The 20,688-nt window shown below is 38.0% G+C and overlaps 1 protein-coding gene across 5 annotated transcripts in view; it reads left to right on the plus strand.

Annotated features, from left to right (window-relative positions):
• Positions 1 to 2,980: 2,980 nt before the first annotated feature.
• The window catches only part of SLC35F5 (solute carrier family 35 member F5), a 29,511-nt gene continuing 11,803 nt past the window's right edge, over positions 2,981 to 20,688 (plus strand). The window contains exons 1-10 of one of the 5 annotated variants that reach the window (XM_061479907.1): positions 3,193 to 3,273; positions 6,033 to 6,103; positions 8,342 to 8,421; positions 9,268 to 9,331; positions 10,939 to 11,080; positions 12,170 to 12,313; positions 14,713 to 14,775; positions 16,822 to 16,903; positions 18,265 to 18,455; positions 20,033 to 20,114. In XM_061479907.1, coding sequence (XP_061335891.1) covers positions 10,946 to 11,080; positions 12,170 to 12,313; positions 14,713 to 14,775; positions 16,822 to 16,903; positions 18,265 to 18,455; positions 20,033 to 20,114 — 697 coding nt within the window. In that variant the 5' untranslated portion in view covers positions 3,193 to 3,273; positions 6,033 to 6,103; positions 8,342 to 8,421; positions 9,268 to 9,331; positions 10,939 to 10,945. Of the gene's footprint in view, positions 3,274 to 6,032; positions 6,104 to 8,341; positions 8,422 to 9,267; positions 9,332 to 10,938; positions 11,081 to 12,169; positions 12,314 to 14,712; positions 14,776 to 16,821; positions 16,904 to 18,264; positions 18,456 to 20,032; positions 20,115 to 20,688 lie in introns of all 5 variants that reach the window. The other 4 variants (XM_061479816.1, XR_009747787.1, XM_061479727.1 and 1 more) reach the window with 4 other exon arrangements.

Consider the following 20,688-nt stretch of genomic DNA (forward strand, 5'->3'; position numbering starts at 1 on the left):
GGGAAGGCAGTGAAGATGATCCAGCAATTAGAACTGTTCTCTCTGCCACAAGTGGCTTCATGCAAAGTGGGACTTAGGTTGCGAGGGCAGTTGAGGAGAACTGTAAGACACATTAAAAATGGTGCAAAGAAGGTGAAGTAGAACAACTATTGCAAATTATAAGATTATTAACCAGTGGCCTAAACCCAAAAAAAACAAAGCGTTTTCTTCTATGACAAAAGACTCTACCTAAATAAATCCTATATAGCTAATGTTTTATAATATAACCTGGAATTAGCCAAATTCATGGGTCCATCAAGAGCTATTAAATATATTGGCTGAATTAAGGACTTCCAGGTAAGGACGCTGTAAACCATTTCTGTCTAAAAACTACAAGGATATGCCATGGAAACAACTACTCTGTAGTGTCTTGTTTCCAGTACCCTTTTCCCAGGCATCCATTACGAGTCATCGTGGAGACACAATTCTGAGTTAGATAGACTGTTGGTCTAACTAAACGGAACAGGGTAAAATTCTGCTTTCATGCACCCTATGCCATGTCTAGTCCTGCACACTGAAAGTACATTCTTCTCCTAAGAAGGACATAAATTGTTCAAAACCGACTTTGTCACTTTATATTTTAATACAGTTTCTTCTGCTGCTTTGTCTTGTTCATTAAGACGGACATATTGTTCAAAGATCTGATCCAAGTCCTTCTGCAGGAACTTTTTTTTTTTAATTAAGTTCATTTAATTCCTTTGTTGAGATCTATTTATGATATCTAGAGTGTTAAATTTCCTTCTTGGGATCTGATATATTGCATCCAAATCGGCCATTACATTCTCATAAATAGAGTGTATATGAGTAGAAACTAAATACAAATTTTAAAGTGCAACTTAGCAGGTCTGTAAAATAGAGGGTGTTTTCTCTTCTGAAAATATTACAGTGCTGCTGTAGATATATAATTTTGTTTTGCCTATAAAAGTGCTATTTATGTAACCAAAATATTCAGAGCAAGAAAATAAATATGCAATATGTGATATTTGCAAGATACATAGATTTTTATTACACGTGATTACTGCAACTCTAATGCTAAAAAAGGAACAATAAAAAAAGGGGGGGGCAGGAGAAATCATTGTTGTAATAGTTTCTTTCAGAGAAGACACAAGATCATCACGTGAACTTTTACAATAGGAAGTTACTTCAGAGCTAAAAACACTTAAGTCCTGCAATATTTCTAAGTGTAAAGTGACAAACTTCTGGGCTTCTGACAATGTCAACCCATTTTTCTCCATATGCCTCAGAAACCACAGTGTTAAGTGCCCCATCCTGTGGCGAAGAGAAGCTTGGCACTCAACTGCAGTTTTCTTCTATTTGCCTGCCTCTGTCAAAATGTTTAGAATCAAAACATTAAGAAGTCAGATTTAGCTGTGTTGCCACATTAAGATGCAGACTGCACAGCCTCATAAAAAATAAAGAAGAAATACAAGCATACAGGGAGGTTGTGAAGCTACACTCAGATGGTTTAAATTCACAGTTGAGATTTCGTATGCTTTCCACTGTCAAAGAAGACTGAAGGAAAAAAAAAGATACAAAATCTGTACATCTCCAGATGTTTTGCCATCCCTAGCACCAGCTACTACCACTCACTGTAAGACGGCAGTTGGCAGGAACAGCAAACCAAGCTGAGCTTTATTATGCTAGCTTTCAAAGGTGAATTTCCCCTCTCCAGAGCTTTTCGATCACTTTTGATCAGGCGAGACAGAAGAGGCTGAGAATCTGTGTCTTCCCTGTTGTCTTAGTTGTTCTCCCTGTTCACAAATATAGCTTTTAAAACATTAATTGTATATGTCTATGTCATTTTTATGCTACTAAAAGTGTGTTGATAGTGAAGCAGACTGAGAATTTAACTAGTTGCCACTACTTCCCAGTCCTGTGGGATTTTGTATCACCAAATAAAGACAATGATAACTATTAAACAAAGATTCCACCATCTCACTGCATTTTAGGACATTTCTCAAGGGTCTTGCTCACTTTGGTTTTTCTTTCTTCCCTTTTTTTGATAGACTGGTTTCAAGCTCCCTCTAGTTCTGCAGTTTGTGCTCTCCGTCTTCTCTGTTCCTCTGTTCCTGTTTATTTGATCTTACCTCACTGCTTTGAAAAAGGCTGTATAAATGCTAGATAATGGCTTATCTAGCCGAAGAAAGCTCTCTTGGTTCAGAGCTATTCCATCCATTCTCTCATTAAACATGGTCAATGTAGATGGCACAGCAGGGGCTGCTCCACAGGTGTCAAGGCAGAATGACCCAGCTGCAGTGGATGACTCTTGCTTCTGAGAAAACAAGCAAAATTATAGAATCATAGAACAGTTTGGGCTTCAAGGGACCTTAAAACTCATCTAGTTCAAACTCCCCTGCTGCAGGCAGAAACACCTTCCACCAGACCAGGTTGCTCAGGGCCCCATCCAACCTGGCCTTGGATGCTTCCAGGGTTGGGACATCCACAACTTCTCTGGGCAACCTGTTCCAGTGCCTCACAACTCTCACAGGGAACAACTTCTTAATATCTAATCTAAATCTACCTTATTTCAGTTTAAAGCCGCCCCCCCTTGCCCTATCACTGCTTGATATTATAAAAAGTCCCTTGCGTACGCTTGCTCTTATTAAAAGGCCGGGTTCACTACACTTTTACGCAGCTCAGTGGCGGCTTGCCGCCGTTGTGAGCAGCAGTGCCTCCCGGTTCCCACTGGTCTGAAGGGCCCCACCACCGACCGGCGGAGCCCTTTGCTGCCACCCCTCCGGAGGCGAGCTCAGCACCGGTAAGCGTTTTCAAGGAAGACATGAAGTTAAGCTCCGTTCCGCCTCCTGCCCCCGTTCCCGACAGGGCAGCAGCCGTTACCAGCTACACGGCAGGGCGAGCCGGCACCTCAGACCTCCACGCGGCGAAACGTTGAAGCTCGATGTCTCAGCCGACAGACGGCATGGGGAAGGGAGACACCCCTTCACACCGCCTACCGGTACCAGGCCGCAGGGCAGAGACGCCCTCCCAGCCGCTCGCAGGGGGACGGCAGCCGGCAGGGGTGGCGAGCGGCTGGCCGAGCGGCTCGATGGGGCCGGCTTGCGGGCGGGGCGGGGCCGCAGCTCGCTCGTGGCCTCGGAGATGGATTCTCGGCCGCTCGCGCAAGCCACCATCTTAGAGGGCAGGCAATCTAGTCGGGGAGGGAAGGAAAGCAAAGCGAATCGAAGCGGGTGGTGCCGTCGGAGGACGCAGCTCTGGGCCCCTTCGCGGCCTCAGGTACCTCCGCTGTCGCTGGGACGGGGCTGCGGTGAGCCCCAAGCGGCTGTGTGCGGCAGGAGGCGGGCCGAGGTTCCGCGGCTGCTGCTGTCTCACCTATGCCGTCCCTGTCAGCTGTCGCTGGGGGTGCCGCGGGCAAGAGGCCTTGATCTCCCCGGCCCACGGGGCTGATGGGGGCGAAACCGGGCCCTGCCTCGCCTCGCCTTGGAAGGGGAACTTTGCCCCCTCACGTCTCTCACGGACGGCCCGGGCCGGGGTGTGCCGCGGCCGTGCGCCCGCGTGTGTGACCCTTCTCCCGCCGGCCGTTCCCGGCTTCCAGCGGTGGTCGGAGGCGGTGTGTGTCGCCCTCTCGCCTCCGGCTGCCAGACCTCGGCCTCGTCCCACTCTCGTCTGTGTCAGCGGCGTTAGAGAAGCGTTTTTCTCGCCTCAGGCGAGGGTGTCCGCCGCGCTCGGGAAAGGAGGACATGTGCGTGGAGAGATCCTGCGTCCCCGGGAGCGGGCAGGTGACGAGGTCTCAGTCATGCCTCGCCTGAGGTGCGAGGAGGTTCGGGCTTCCCTTGCTTCCGCTGCGTCTCTTCCCCCCCGCGGTCTCCTGTGTTTGTGTTACGTGCGAGCGCAGGACGGATACTCATTCTTCCTCCTCTGAGATTTCCAGAGCTTGCGCCGTATTTCTTTCTCCTCAGGCATACACTTCTTTTCTTGAGTGTGTTAAGGAGATTTACTCATTTCCTTCTTTGTTCCTGCTACTTTTCTGCCAAAGGTATCTGTCGGCAGGAAGGAAGGAACGAAGAAGACCCCTTCACTCTGAAAGCACTTACCTGAATGTGGTGCATTTGCCTGTTTCTAACATGCCTGGAAGGCTCACCTTTCAGCTGCAAGTGTAGTTTTGAAATCTGCTGTGCTTGCTCTTATCGGAGATCTGTGACTGTTTATCCTGTGACAAAGCACGATATATTTAGATCTTGCGCTACACAGGATTAGATGGGTAGCATGTGAAATGGATGTCACCTGTAAGTCTTAGCTAATATTAACTGTATAGCTACAGCTGGTTAGGAGATTGTTCTGTGCATGGTTACACTTGAGGCCTCAGCTTGACATTAAGCTTTCTGTTTCAATAACATTCTGATGTTATTGAAGGAAAGCACTGTCAGTTCCACTTGCAAGTGTCCACTTTGCTAACCTGAACTAGTGTGTTTTTAACACAATGTGGTCATAGATGCTCATGTCCAACAGGGTTCTAGTCATGCTGGGGTGCTGTAGGAATGAATCTGAGAAGTATATGGTTAGATAGTGTGGTAGGTGGTAAAGACTCCCAAGCATGCAATAGGTTAATATTTTGCATTACTATTCTTTTTATAAAAAAATTTACTTGTAACTTTGATCAATTTTGAATTAAGTGCTGAACATGAAACATTTTCAAGTGTTCCTTGACCCGCTGTGCCAGAAGAGTTTGGTAGTATGACCTACATTGTGCACTGCCAGATTGTTAAAACATCTTGTTACATTAAGCTGAATTCTTTCATTTTGATACCGAATTTTACGTGGGTTTTGTGCAAACTTAAGTCTTGTATAACTTTCTGTTTAGCTAGGAATGGTGACCTCTACTTGTGGTACTCAGTACTGGCATGAAAAACTTGGTTTCAGTTTCTCTTTTCGGGTCAATTGCTTCACTATATTCTGCAGATTCTACAGGAAACTTAATAAAGATTAGAGGGCTGTAGTGAATGCCATGTTGCATAGGGTTTACTTTTTCTGTCTTTTCTGAAGATTATTGCTTTTGCTGTTGTTGTTTGATGCCCCTCAGAACTTGGATGAAGGTCAGTTGTTAAAATTATGTTGCATATTGTATCTTTCCAGATTTAGGAGATGGGTGTAGAATGCCAGTTTACTTTCAGCTCTGTTCCTGTTAGACTCAAAGCAATGTCTCTTTATCTTATCTCAAAAGTAATCAAATATAAAATGAAAATCACTTGATGACCATACATGTTAAGTGGGGGTGGGAGGGGTGGGGACGTATTGGGGAACTTGTATTGTTGGAGCAGCTGGTATAACTGGAAAAACTTAAACCATTTCTTCTGCATGCAGACCTTATCTTGGTATGTTGTCTTTCAAATTGTATATGACATAATCTTGAGTAAACACGAGGAAGAATTTCAGGTTGAATTGCACCATGGTCTGTGACTGAGCTGCTATTCTGAGTTTGTTACTTATGTTACCGTTTACTTTTTTTTTCTTTTTGTGGGGTATGTGTGTTCTTCATAGAACAGCTATAAGTAATACTCCTTTTTTGCAATGATTTGGCAGTTGTTTTACTTATAATGTTCTTTTCCCTAATTGTTGATACAGTAAAAGCTATTTCATATTTTGTGAACTTACTGTGATTTTTTTTTTTTTTTTTTTGGGGGGGGGATGGAACTTTGAGTATGAAAAAAGTGATAATCTGCACAAAGAAACATTTAGTGCTGTAGAAATAAGATTGCATGTTAAGTATCAATGGTGGTGTTACACGTCCTGTCCTAGGAAGTCACTTACTGGATGTTTAGAACAGTAGAGTTGGACAGCCTGTTGGCTTCAGGGTTATCAGTTAAGTGAACATATATTGTAGATTACACAGTAAGACCATTTTAAATTTTTGTATGTGTATCATAAGTTAAAATGGTGACTCAGCTTAAGTGATCTAAGATATGGTAATATTTTAAAAACAATACAGTACAGTGTTATGACAAGTGAAGTTAAATATATTTTTTTTCTTTTTGCAGAAGGTCTTGATGTAACTGGCTGAAAAATGGTTCTAAAAGATGACAGCATCAACTTTAACGCTGTTAAAATGGTAAATAGAATATTTAAAAATACCTCCATACCATTTGCTTAAAAAAAAATAAATATTAAGAAATGTTCTTAAAATGAATATTCCTTCAAATGACAAATTTTAAAGTTGTGTTTTAAAGTTGTACCATGTGGAAAGCATATTTATTTCCTAATAATGGAAATGAAAGGCAGGCATGCTGAATTTTCTACTGTCTTGAATAGAGTAGAATATTGTAGTTACTTTTAAACTTTTCTATTTCAGCTTATATGTCTTCTGGTGGCATAAATTTATTGTAACTCTGTGAACTTGATGAATTAAATGCTTTGTAAAGGTAAAGCCACGCTCTTAGAGAGAAGTGTCTTGTTTCAGGTAATTTTTTATCCTTATCCTGAAGTGGGTTAATTCTTGGTAATAAGTATTGAACTGGGTTCTGTGTTACCAACTCCAGTTAGGACTACAGCCCACAGCAGATCTTGCATGCTGATAGAGGGTAATATGTATGTATTGCATAATAACTGAATTTAGGTACAAGTTCTGTACCTTGTTATGTGAGTATAGGTAATATAGATTAAGTAGGGGTTACAAGTAAGTGGCTGAATAGTTTCTTTTTCTTAGTGATATTTGGTTTAGTGTGCATGGAAGGAAGAGTTTTTAAGCATCTTTATTGGTTTCTGTTTATTATTTTTATCTTCAGTTCTTTTATGTGCATAAACTAGGCATGCACAAACTGTTAGAGCTTTGTATGGATAAAAGTCTTCTGGTTTAAATTTTGGTTAACTGAGATACTGATCTTAATCTTTAATTAGGTTGGTAGCATAAAAAATATACGACCAGCAGCTACTTTTTGTATGTGAGGGCACTGAACTAAACAGATATTCAGGATCTACAGCAAGCATAGGCTTTGTGGTACAGAAGGTAGATAACCACATGCCTGTGTCTTAAAACTACATCTTCATTTTTATTTATTTATTTGTTTAAACCAGCTATGGTCATTTGGTAAACTATGTGGTAAAGGGCTTGAACCTGCTGGATGCTAAGCAGTATGTAAATCATTAATTCGGTGGGAGCTGAATTATAGGCTTGTGTGGTCCATCTTTATAGTCTACCTCTTTATCTTATTTGCAGTAGGTGAAAAGCATCAATGTAACTTTTGCTTCCTATTGTAAGCTTTCCACCATGCTTGACAGGTAATCAAAGGCAAAATTTAGGGTAAGCATTTAGTTTTGCCCTCAACTGCTACCTCTGTTCTGCACATTGATTTGTTACCCATTAATACAGGGTATGACTCCTGTTGATACAGGATAACCCTAAGCCATTGTTCAGCAAGGTTTCACATGAACAATAAAACAAAACAAAGCAAAACAAAACAAACCAGAAAAACCAACCAAACAAAAACCACCCAAAACAAACAAAAAAAACAAACCAGCACTTCCAGGCAGTAAAACTTAAAGCTTTAGTATTCCTGGTTGCCAGTTAAAGTTTTATTGTGTCTTCTCTTAGAGTACCATATACTTGCCAGCATTTGGATTTGCAAATTATTGCAGATTAGATGGCTGGCCTTCTGACTGGTGTAGTATAACACTTTTTTCCTGAAGTTCCTTATATATAATGTTCCTTTCCCTACATAACAAATTTAAAGTGGATTTTATTGAATGACTTTATAGGATCTGGGTTAAAAAAAAAAAAATTAAAAAAATTAGATGAGCTTTGTTTGCGGGTTTGTTTGATTGTTTTGCTATGGTTATAATACTGTATTGAATTAAGGAAAGATACTGGGTTTCCACAAGAAGTAACATGGAGCTGTCTTATCTTTGTAGATCATTTTAATGATCATTTTAAAGCCAAAAGGCCTATATGCTCTTCATAATTCTGTTTAAATTCTTTGCTTAGGAGTGTTGACTTAAGAAATAGGGCCTTTCTGTGCATAGCTTAAAAAAAAGTAGACCTTAACAATATCAGTTTCTTGTTTCTCATGTGAACATCTTCTTTCAGTGAATAAAGAGGGGATCATATTCATTGAAATTTCAAAAATAGAAAATGATCCCGTTCTCTTGCAATTCAGTGCTGTCCTGCTAGCATTTTTGATGTGGCCCAGTTTTTAAGGTTCTGTATCTGTTTGTCCCCAACACTTAGGACTTGAACTGCAGCAGGCACTTGTGCAGCTTGAAATTGTAGAAGATATCTTGCAAGGATAAGTGTATCACAGACACATGCACACCATTTTTCAAGCTTTGCCTATTTTTCTTTTTTTCTTTTTAGGAGACTATCTTCACTTTGACGTGATGTGTGAAGTCTGTTAGCATTTTTTGTTTGGTTTTTTTTTACAGTTATTGTGGAAGGTATGTATCAAGAAAAGTAAATCTTGTTCTTTCTGTGTTCATTTTAGTCAGAGCATATTACCCTCAATACAGAAGCCAAATAAGAGATATGTGGAATTGTATTTCATTACAAATTCATGAATACTGATATTTTGTGGGGTGGGGATAATGTGTCTGTCTAAAAACTTCTCAAAATAGTAGTTTCTATCTGTCTTTATGTTCTGTGTGAAGTTTTACACATTTTCTGTCCTAAAACTTAGTGTATAATTTCCAACAGGATTTTGTTTTTCTGCATTATAGGTATTTTAGTGTTGCCAATTAAGTACCTTTTTTAAGTTGACTGCTAGCTTCAGGATGCATTGTGCTGCATGAAGACCAAATTTGTAGTCACCCTTTCTTGTTAAGCTTTTTTACTTGTTATGGAAGAACCAAACGGAGGGCTATATTAAGCACACAGAAATGTTAAACAGACACTTTGTACTCAGATGAGAAAGTAATAGCTGCTATTACTGTAGCATATAAAAGACTGCAAGACACAAGTATGGGCTCTTTAATTAGAATTTAAAAAATTACAGGTAGAAAAGAAGTGGTGCAACATGTACTTACACTCTTGAATAACTTTATATGTAACTTCTTATTTAAGACGTATTAGATTTTCTGTCATCCTGCTAAGGAAAGGGATTTGTATGAGCCTAATGTAAGCAAGTTTAGTACAGTATTAAGCAACTGTGCATGACCTTCGAGCACAGTGTATATGTGCTATATGCTTTGAAGCAGTTTGTGGTGAGAACAGAATGCTAGGGATGCAAGCATCTGATGCAGAGATGTCAAGTTGATCAGACTTCAGCGATTCCTTCCTGTCTCCAGCTACCTCTCCCCCTCCTACCTGCAGCATGTGACTGGTAGAAGGCTGGAGTGATTTCCATTTCTGGTATGCCTTACCACTGTTAATGTGTTGTGCTGTAGCCTGACAAGGAATAAGATTTCTTTCTAGCTCATTTGGAACTCTTTATGCCCAGCTTCCATTTTTGATGCATTTATTCAAAGACATGAGCAATTTGTAGGCTATGTATAATATAACAGCTTGTAGGCTATTAGTCATAATCGCATGAAGGGAAAGTTTGTAGAGTATAATATGTAGTACCTACTAGACCAATTCATAAAAAATGAAAAAAACATTTATAAGCTTTCAAGCTTGAAAACCTTTCTTTTGGCTTACTCAAGTTTAACATAAAATCCGTATTTATTCTCTCTTTGAGAGCAAATGTTTTCTTCTCTATTCCGTATGAAGTAAAAACTGCAATACCTTGCTGAGTCTTTCATAACTTTGCCCCTCCCTGCTTACAGACTTACACTTTCTTTTGTCAATCCCACCATTTTACCAGAAAAACAGAGTAATTATCCAGAACTGATGCCCACACATGAAATATATCAGCATAGATCTAGTGGTATAATGATATTGCAGGAACTCTCTGCCTGTTGATTTTTTCTTTAGAAAGAAGCCCTTTGAGAAATGGAGGAAAAAAGGTCAAAATTTGAAAATAGCAGAGAGTATATTGCAAAGGAGAGGCATGAGTCAAGGCTGGAAACAGTGTAGTGATCTCAAATGCGCTTGTGCATGTGTGAGCATTTAAATCATTAATCTGAAGAATAGGCTAGTCTGGGGAAAAAGAAATGTAGCTTCCTTACTGGAGACATTGTGGCACTGTGATAAATAATTTGTAAATAATGAAAAGACAGTATATATTGACATATGGAAAAAAACAGTGTAATTTAAATTCACTGAACTTTATTAATAAAGCAGATCATTTTATTTACTGTGAGAGTCAGGAGCTGCTCTGTAAAGATGAATTGAATTTCAGTTCCTTGCGTTCTCTCAAAGGTAGCCAGTGTTTTGAGTTCATGATGATAAATAGAAAGGTATGTTATGTAATCTGTAGCAAAAATAATAAATTGGTTTACTTTTAAATATTATTTGGATTTTTTTTCTTTTTTTTTTCCTTCTTGAATCACTTTATTCTTTGAGGGATCATAATTTACCCAAATGGGTTGCTGTGTCTTTGGAAATGTTTGTTGAATGCTTAACTTTAAACATGTTTCTGACTACCTTTAATAGAATTGTATTTGACACAATACATCAAACTGATTTCTAGTCAGCTTAGAGTATCAGAATTTACCAAAATGTAGTAGTCTCAAATAGTGTAGAGTTTGTAGCATAGAAATGACAAAAAGGTATTGAATGTTTTACCTACTTTTACTTCATTCAGTAGTAGAACAGCTGATGAGATTTACTTTCTGATTACCTCTAATGTCTCTGAAAATGTCATGCCAGGTCTGTGAAAGATCTGCTTTTTAAGAAATACAAACGTGTTTCCTGGCTTAGTGGGTCTGTTTCATATCTGTGAAACATAGCCCCCCCCACTCTTTTGGGGCTGTTTTGGAGTTTCTTGGGTGGGTTTGTTGGTTGTTGTTTTTTTTTTTTTTTTCAGTCACTGTTTGTGATCTTCTGGGGTTTATTCCTTTATCAATCTTGAATAGGTTACAAATGGTGTGGGTTTTTATCATGAATCGAATGAGCTCCCAGAGCAGTTCATCCACTCAACGTAGGCGAATGGCTCTAGGAATTGTCATTCTTCTCCTTGTTGACGTGATATGGGTTGCCTCTTCAGAACTCACTTCTGTAAGTATTGTTCCATGCACCTTAAAAGGAAAATAAAAGCCTATTTAAGAAAAAGATGCAACAGAAGCATGATCAGACAGTGTTTCTAGTATAGTTTAATTACTTCTTCAATACCAGGAACATAATATCCTAAGCTGCATTCACGAAAAGGTACAGACAAGCTCAACTCTGTGATTGTTGCTTTCAAGACAGAAGGAGTTACTGATGATTTTAAAATTAAACAGCATAAGCTTATAACTGTGTAATCAGGGAGTTCATTTTGTTTATTGCCTGTTTGATTAAAATAATGCCTGTATGCTTCTCAAGAAATAGTGAAAGAGCTGTAATACTGCAGGGTAGGTGGCGTGCTAGATTATAGTTCAGAACATACGAAAGTCTAGGACCAAAGGACTCTGATCATGGAGTTTAAACCCTATAATTGTAGACAAGTTTGTCATGACCTAATTCCTATATTCCGCCTTGAAATTAATCTGGTACTTACTTCATGTTGAGTTTTAGGACTTGGAGTTTTAGCAATGGAAGACAAGTTTTTAATAAACTATTGCAAATTCGGGTTTCTGAATGGTCATGAAGTTTTTACGTTCTATATCGGTTTTTAAACTAAGCATATAAAAATGTTTGCTCTTAACATGCTATTATATTAATAAAACATTTTTTTCCAGTCAGTTGGTGTCATCATTATTGATACTGAAAATTTACTTACTCAAAGTAATCTCTAATTTATGCTTACTGTGCTATTGCTAATAGAAGTGGTCTTTCATTTAGAGAATATTTGCATTTTCAGTACTATTTGAGTTCAGTGGCATATTGATCGATATGTTGCTTGATTAGATAAAAATAATAATTATTTTTCCCCAGTGGCATTGTGTCTTGCAAAATGGCTCAGTGCCTTCTTGTTGGCTTTTATGATAGCTTGGGAGAGGATACCAGAATAAGTACAGCCCCTTGTGTCTTTTGGTCACACGTGCCAATACTTGCAGCACTGACTTTTTGGGAATCAGACTGTTCTGGTCTAAAACCTGTTCGTTCATCTTGTGAATTCTCACCTAATTGTTAATTTTGGATACTGCAATTATTTTCTTTCCACAGTATGTTTTTACAAAGTACAACAAGCCTTTTTTCAGTACATTTGCAAAAACATCCATGTTTGTTCTATACCTCTTGGGATTTATTGTTTGGAAACCATGGAGGCAACAGTGTACTCGTGGATTTCGTGGAAGGCATGCAGCTTTTGTAAGTATTTTAACTCTGTGAATGTTTTAATATTTGTTGAAGTTTCTATAGAAAAAAAAACTTAATAAAATAGAGACTAGAGAAAAGCAAAGTTTACATATTTGTGAAATAGTGCTTTCAGAAAAGCAATTATAAAGTGAATTATGGCACAGGAAGACATGATAATCCTAATATTAGTCTTGTAAGAAGAAGAAAAGAAAGGAAAAAGGAATATGAAACATTTCAGGAATCCTAAGAAATGTTTCACTGGGCCAGACCATTGGCTCATCTAGCCTGGTATTTTATCTTGGACAGTTGCAGTGGATAATTCTTTTAAAAGAGAGCTTATGAGCCTCATCACTCATAACTCATGTTGGCTGTGGGTTCCCTTTTATTCCCCCAGCATCTGTAACCAGTGGAATCAGTATTTGAACTTTGCAGTTGATTTTCATTACTGACTCTTTGGCAAAACTGTGAACTGTTTGATGAGAGGTTTTGAGGTTTTTAAACTTACATTTAGGAAAAGTGGTAGAATTATGGTTTTGTTGTTGTTCATATTGTATTTTTATAGCGTTTATGCACAAGTGACATTGTGTTGCTCATTCTGCAGCTAAGCATTATTTGTGTTAAGAGTCTAAAATTACTGTCATATTACAGAAATACATACTCTTTTCCAAGGAAATTAAGTGTTGCTGCGAAGAGCGCACATGCTGTGCCAGTGTTTCAGAGTGCTGAACAGCAGGACTCAGGAAACAGTGAGGCATTTGGCCTGATATTAATCTTGCATTAAAATAACAGAAAATGTGATCCAGGAATATGCTGTTAATCAACATGTCTTTATAGGAAATAGCTTGTGTGGAGATTTGACTTCAGTTCTGGATATATTAGACTTCATTGGTAGTGACATTTGTAGGAGTAGCAGGCTTCAATTGAAGTGTTACATGGCATTAAGCCAAATTATACATACCACCCCCCCCCAAAAAAAAAAAACAACAACAAGGCAACCCCCCAAAAAAAACAAACCCAACCAAAAAACCCCACAAACCACCAACCAAAAAACAAACAAACAAAAAGGCACCCCAGAACAGCAAAGCACGGCTAAGAGGAAAAAAGTCTGAAAACAAGCCCCTTAAACCTTTTGTTAAAATAAGCAAAAAATCACGTTAAACATACAGAACATTTAGAGTTAGCTGATATCTTGAAATAAGTTTTGGTAGTCAGCCTTTAACGTGAAGTGTCTGTGTACGGTATGGCAGATGCTAGACTTGATGCTATTCAGGATCTTCGTAAGATAATCAGGAAATAAGCAGAATTTACAGATTCTTTACTGGCATTAATGACCAGTAATGGTGATGAAAGCACTATAGAATGATTAGTTGAACGGAACAATTATAGTGACCAAATTTACTAATCTGAGCAGAATAAGGGGCTGTTGCCTAGTGTGAATTGTAGTCATTATCTTGACCAACTGAATCTTGTGCAGTGCTGTGTCAAGGAAAGAAATAATATGAGCTGGACAGCTATGACTACGAGTGCTCAGTCATTCTGCGTGTGTCACTCATGGCAGCGCAACTGGGATCTCATTATCTTTCTAATCCTACAAAAAGTAATTTTTAAAATAATTTGTGGGAAATAGCCATTACTTTCGGTGTCAGCATAATTCAAAAGACCAGGCAGAGACAGGACTGTAGCGTGTAGGTAGAAGATTTTATTTATTTATTTATATCCACACACCCACCTCCTGAGTTCAGTTAAACGTTTAACTGTGTAATTACTACATGTGCCTGTGAAATGTCTTGTGTTTATTAATCTGGAACAAAAATACTACATTTACAGATTTCTCATTTCAGTAATGGTTTCTAAGTTAAACACTCATACCTTACTTTTATGCTGTCTTCTACATTAGGGGATTTGTTTAATAGGTTTCTTACCAGCATGGTAGAACAGCAAGCTTCAGGTCAGGGAACATGGGTAGTAGTGCTTGTTAATGTGAAGAAATGAAGAGTAAAAATTACACTTGACCCCATCCTAGTTTAAGCCTTGTTAAAACTAAAGCAGAGTTCCAGGGTTTTATGCAAATGTAAAATGAAGAATCAAGAGGCTTGTTGTCAACACATGCACAATAATCCAGTGAAACAGGGTTTGCTAAGACTAAACTTCACAGTTTTGTCATTCTAACAGCATGATCTGCATTGCTATCTGGGTAGTTGAATTGAATGGGATTTTCTGGGAGATACAAAGAATTACTGAAGCTACTTACTGGACTTGTAAACCCTCTTGGTTTTTGGGGGGATGAGGCCTAGAGGGAGAAAATGCAATAGAACTGTGGAAAAAGGCATTAAAAAGCTTATTCTAAAAATCCCCCACAGTTATTAATAACTGTGCCTTGATATATTATTGATTTAAGATTCTGTAATTAGTTTGCAGATGCTGAAGGTTATTTTGCTGCTTGTACAACAGATAACACTGTAAACAGTTCTCTGGTAAGTGCCTTAATTTGTGAAGGTCAATGCTTTACCATAGCATGACACCATTATACAAACTTACTGTTTTTAAAATAGGCGGTCTTAAATGTAAAGTTTTTGGCAAAGGGAATTGCCAACTTAGATGTTACTAATAAGCATTGTAAATAATGGTGTTGCTTATTGTAAGAAATACAGGTTCTCAGCTCAATAAAACACTTGAATGTTTCTGTACTAGTTTGTGAAGTAAATATTTGTCGTGCTAAGGAAATGTTTACATATTCACCTCAGTAGCTGACAAAGCAAAAAGTGGAGAGCCAGTGGTACAGCCAAACAGTTTTCAAGACCAAAATACGCAATGGAATCAGTTAGTTGAGTATCTTGTATATGAACTGGTTAGTTGAGTGTGTTGTATAATGTGAACCCACATTGCATTTTGAAAGAGAAACGCAGCGGATTCCTTCCAGTGGATGGAGCGATTACTGTATACTGAATCAGATGTCAGTACTGGTATTCTGCTGGCAAGCTGCATTGCCAGATAGCATTTTTGTGGTGATTTTTGTCATCAGTAGGTGACATATGCCCCTGTGGATCACAGATTGCTCTTTAAATCACATGCCTAAATCAGAGGCCAAATTGGGAAAGTATCCAGAACACAGAACTTACACTATCTCTGTAATAGAGTAAGGGGAGGCAATTGCATGTTGACAAAACTACTTACAGGTATTTTATCCTGAATAGGGAGTCGAAGTGAGATTTTTCAGAATTAGTCTTCATTTCATTCTCCCCCTCTCCCTCTCCCAACTTTATCGACATGTAGGAATAAAACCATCTGAGGTTGCTCAATTCATTAAGATCCTCTGACTCTAGAAGCAAGATTCATCATTAACCTTGGAGAATTTTGCATTAATTTAAACATTCACAAAAAATCTGATCCTAAAGAAGGGACCTAACCAAAATGGAGCTACCAGATCATTCTCATTACTTGACTCTTAGAGTTTATTAACTTTATTTAAACAAGCAGCTTAAAACTTGTGTTGTTACAAGTATTTTTAAGCAATTGAAACTTCTGCTAAGTGCCCATGGTGGTACATCCCTCCACCCCCCATCCCCTAGGCTACTCTGCTATCTAAGGAATTTCTGTCAGGCCTTGGCCTTTGTGTAATGAGTTGGGTGGTGGAGCATCCCTTTAACTCTTGTATGGCTGAGAACAGAGGCACTGATCATACCAGGGACTCCTGTCGCCTTGATAATGTGGGAAGCAGGAGCAGGGATAATCAGTCATTCCCTGGCAGCATTGGCACATTCCTTTGCTTGATTATACCCTGAATGGAACAGTACCATGGTCACTGGAAATTTGAAAAGTTTCTAGTAATTACCCACTCAGGTTGTGGTCAGGGTGGAAATTTACTAATGACTAAAGCCAATCGTCTTGTGACTTGATAAATACTGGTCTTGAGTGAGGCCCTTTGAGCTTTCCTGGACTGTAGCAGGCTATGAACAGCATCCCCTTCTGAGTGGGATGCCTCTCAGAGTTCACAGACTTCCCAAGTTTGCCATAATGAGAGGACCATTGCTGAAAGCTGATGATGAGACCTGGATTCAAGTCCTCTGACTCCTAAGGGAGTTTTAAAACTGAGTTAGTTTTCTAAAGTATTTTGGCTTTTAGTTTATAAGCATTTACGGTCATGGGAGGAGAATGAGCATGTATTAATTTTTGTATGTGAATTCTTATGGGTCTCATTTATCATTTGGACAGAATCTGATGAAATGTCCATGATTTTGATGAGCTATATTCTGGAGATGAGTTTTTGTTCATGAGGATATACAAAAAAATGCATAGTTATTTTTGAATAAATGTTACCAATATGTTTAACATAAAATATAATTTATGTATGAACATTTTTGGCAAGCCTGTCCACTGTGTGCAAAACTACCATGTTAAATTTATTTGTTATAATGTTCACAAAGTTTTAATTTAGTTTTCTAATTTGCTAAATTAATTCTACTGCTTATAATTTAAATATCCTGCTTAACTGTATTTTTACTTATACTGATTCATTTCAGAGTGAACCTTTATATGTTCCTGTAAAGTTTCATGATTTGCCAACTGAAAAAAATGGCAGTAATAATAGTGATGCAGAGAAAAGTGAGTAAAGACTTTTGGAGTGCTGAAATGCCAGTTCTTTGTGAAAGAATTACTTTCCTCTTTGTTGGTATAAATGCTGTCATGTTGCAGGACTTTGTTTTGGCCTTTTGTTTTTTTTTTTTCTCTTCACCCCTGCCTTTTTTGGTTTTGGTGTTTTTTTTTTTCCTTCTCTTTACTTAAATCTCTTATTGCTTGAATTGCGGTCTCATATATTTACTTTCAGGTAGAGAAAACATAGGCCTATCGTTCAGTTTACCTTTCTTGGTCACTACAGATCCAGCCTATGTTTATCTCAAGGGACCAGCTGGGTTCAGTACTTGTGATTCTTTCCTTCTGGGCTTGTATGACCAGCAGCAGTGAGTCAGCCTCTGGAAAGACAAGCTATTGTCCTTTTTAGAGCAGGAGCAAAGCAGTCAAAGTAAGAATTTTAACAGTCTATGTGCATTCTGATTTTATTTAAGCCTCACTATCCCATGATAGTTGCTGAAACAGGCCTAACTGTCCCAGACAACTATAGATAAACTGGCTGTCAGAGAATCCTATTATCTGATCCAAAATTGAGGGCAAAAGAGTCCCTGCTTACAAAAGGGAACATCTCTTTGTTGATTTCTAGATGATGTGTTAAGAACTGCTTTCTTAGGCTCTACTGTGCTATGTTAACATGCACTTCGGGGTTGTTTGAGCTGTAGCTTTTCCCTTTAGATATTTTATTTATTTATTTATTTATTTATTTTAGGATATTAGGTATTGTTTCATATTGAAACACTTAATGATACTTAAATAGTGATACTTGAAATACCCTTATAAATAAAATGTGATCCCGGTTTACAAGCTTAGTTAAAGGATGGATTTCAGTTGAGCAAGTGACCTTATGATCTCTGCTAAGCTTTGAGGTCTGTTGGACACTCTCATCCTCCGAATGAAACACTGTCCTTGCAGTTAGGTATACTTGTGTGCAGTTTTTGGCTGTTTGACTACTAAAACAATTAAACAATCTTATATGTAATATTTATCAATACAGAATAATTCCAACTTAAAAATGTGTTGTTACTTTGCATGGATTTTTTGACTGTGACAAGGGATGGTGCTTTTCAGCGTGGTTTTTGTGGGTAAACAACTGTGCTGATTGAAAATGGTAATTGTGCTTTGTCTTATTACTGGCCTATCAAACACCAAAATACTAGCTTAATAGCTAAAAATAACGTTGTGTCTTCTATTCTTATATAAACCTGTTATTTGTCAAATATTGTAATCAGTGCCGTATTAGAACATGGTAGTTTTATTTGCTTATGGCTTGAAAAGTTTAATGGTAATATGCAGCTTGTCGGTGGTTTTTTTTTTTCTTCTCTTTTCTTCCTAAGCTCCCAAAAAGCCTCGTGTAAGGTTCAGTAATATTATGGAGATTCGACAACTCCCATCAAGCCATGCATTGGAAGCAAAGTTGTCTCGCATGTCATATCCAACAGTTAAGGACCAGGAATCGATATTAAAAACTGTAGGAAAACTTACTGCAACTCAAGTAGCAAAAATCAGCTTTTTCTTTTGTTTTGTGGTATGTGTTTCATTCTTTCAGAAGACTTAAGTATAGATGCAAAGAGTATTGAGATGACTTGTATTCTTTATGCTTCATTTTATAAATGCACTATATGCATCAAAACTTTCCTCATGCTGGACGTGAAGGTGCAGCTTCTTAAAGGGAGGGTAGTAGAAACAGATCCCAATTGTGTAGTTAACTGTAAGGGCAGTTATGCTTTTGTGCCATGTTGTCCACTGTTGGGTGTGTTTGGTACAGCAAAAGCTAGGGTTACGTGCACACTGTTAGTAGCTGCAGTGAGACTGCATGAAATGGGTAGATGTCAATGTGTCTGCTTTCTGGGCAGTCATAGAAAAAGTACCGTCTCATGGCTCACTGTGGCATTGTTCCCTCCAGTAGCATGAAGAGAAGATAATTGTCCTTTAGCTCCATGGAGGGCTGGGAGATCTACTTATGAATCCATTGGTTGCTGCTGTTTCTGCATCATGCCTGAGTTCTAGGGGGAAAGAGAGCTAATGGTAGCATGATTTTTGAGAAACGGTAAAAATGTAGAGAGCAGATCAGTTATAGCTTTCCCAGAAGTAGCTTCACTGATACTGCTGAATAGATTATATGTAATGTGGACCCACCACTACTTTTCCTCAGGAAGCAGTGCTCTTTAAACATTTGAAATAATAATAATAATGACAATAATAATAAATATTTTATTTCTGGACCAGAAAATGGTGATGTACATTAAGAAAGTGCACACAACAGCAAGAAAACAATAATCCACTCATTAGTGATTTTTGGATGGATGAAATAGCTTTTTAAAAAGTTATTTAAAATTCTGTGTTTCTATGTGTGTGTATCTATATACACACACACATGTAGAATTTCTAGGGTAGAGTCCTCATGTTCGAAACAAATCCTGTTTATGCAGTTTGTGGATACTGCTACCTATATACGTATTTCTTCTTGGACTGTATAAATATTTCCACCTAAGACTTTAGAGTGTGGTAACTTCCTTGAAGATATATCTGAGATCTTATTAATGAGATTTTAATCAAGAAACAATTAAACGCTTGCCGTTTATTCCTTTAAGGAGGAATTGACAGTCATGAATCCTTCCAAAATATTTTTCAGGTACTGAATGTAAACTGCTTACTTTGTAGGTTGGAGGTGTGTGCCAGTTTTAAGTACTCTTAAAAAAAATCTCATTAGGCTGACTAAATGTCCCGTGTATCTCTGAAATGTGCAGTTACAATCTTGAAGCAGTTGCAAAACACCTCAGAAGAATCTTTAGTTACTATAGAATAGTTGGTATAATGTAATTTCAATCATTTAATTATTTTTAAGTTCTTAAATATGTTATTTCATTATAAAACATGTAGTTGAATGCGGTTGGTTTGGGCCAGTTCCAATTTTGCTTCTGTCTTCTAATGTACCTGTCACTTTAATAGAAATCTCTTTGAGGTAAAAGTCTCATTCTGACTTTATTTTTGGATACATAGTTGAATTATTTTTTTCTTTAAGTAGGATTTTATTGCACTGAGAAACTTAAACTCTCTTGTTGCTATCCATATAATCACAAAATAATATTCCTTTTCCCCCAGTGGTTTTTGGCAAATTTCTCTTACCAAGAAGCTCTGTCAGATACCCAGGTTGCTATAGTTAATATATTGTCATCAACCTCTGGTAAGTTTTATTACACCACCAGGTGTGCATTATAAGGCTGTTTATAACATAAAAATCTCTTTGGTTACAATGGACTTATGTAATCATTTACCTGTGGTTTTGGGTGAATAGGAAGGCTTAAATCCATTGAATATGCGCATTTAAAAATTTTAGGCTATCCTCATGATTCCCCTGCTTCTTGATTTTCAAGTTTGTGTGTGTATTTCTGCAGTGTAATAGGTTTGAAGGAAAGGTGGTGTAACTTTTTATTAAAATAGATATAATTCAGAGTAAAGTCTTCTTGCTAATTATTATTTGTTTGTTTAAATGGGTTTGGGGGTAAGGATGTTAAGCCACCTAAATACTATGTATATCACTTGCTTTACAGGTTTTATGCAAGGCCCTAATACAAGCTCTAAAGTATTTGAATTATGTGATAGTCCCATGTTTTGAGAAGTAACTTTTGTTGTTTAAAAAACAGTTTTAAAAGCACAATTATGTGATTTTTTTTTTTTTTTCAGTGACTTTTCAGGCTATTGCAGTTTATTTTGTTAGTATGGCTAGCCTTTCTCAGAGTTGAGCCTGTATTTGCTCA

Source organism: Pezoporus flaviventris, unplaced genomic scaffold, assembly GCF_033815535.1.
Source record: "Pezoporus flaviventris isolate CSIRO_AGI_PZ_B2104156 unplaced genomic scaffold, CSIRO_AGI_Pfla_v1 ptg000001l, whole genome shotgun sequence".
Lineage (NCBI taxonomy): Eukaryota > Metazoa > Chordata > Aves > Psittaciformes > Psittacidae > Pezoporus > Pezoporus flaviventris.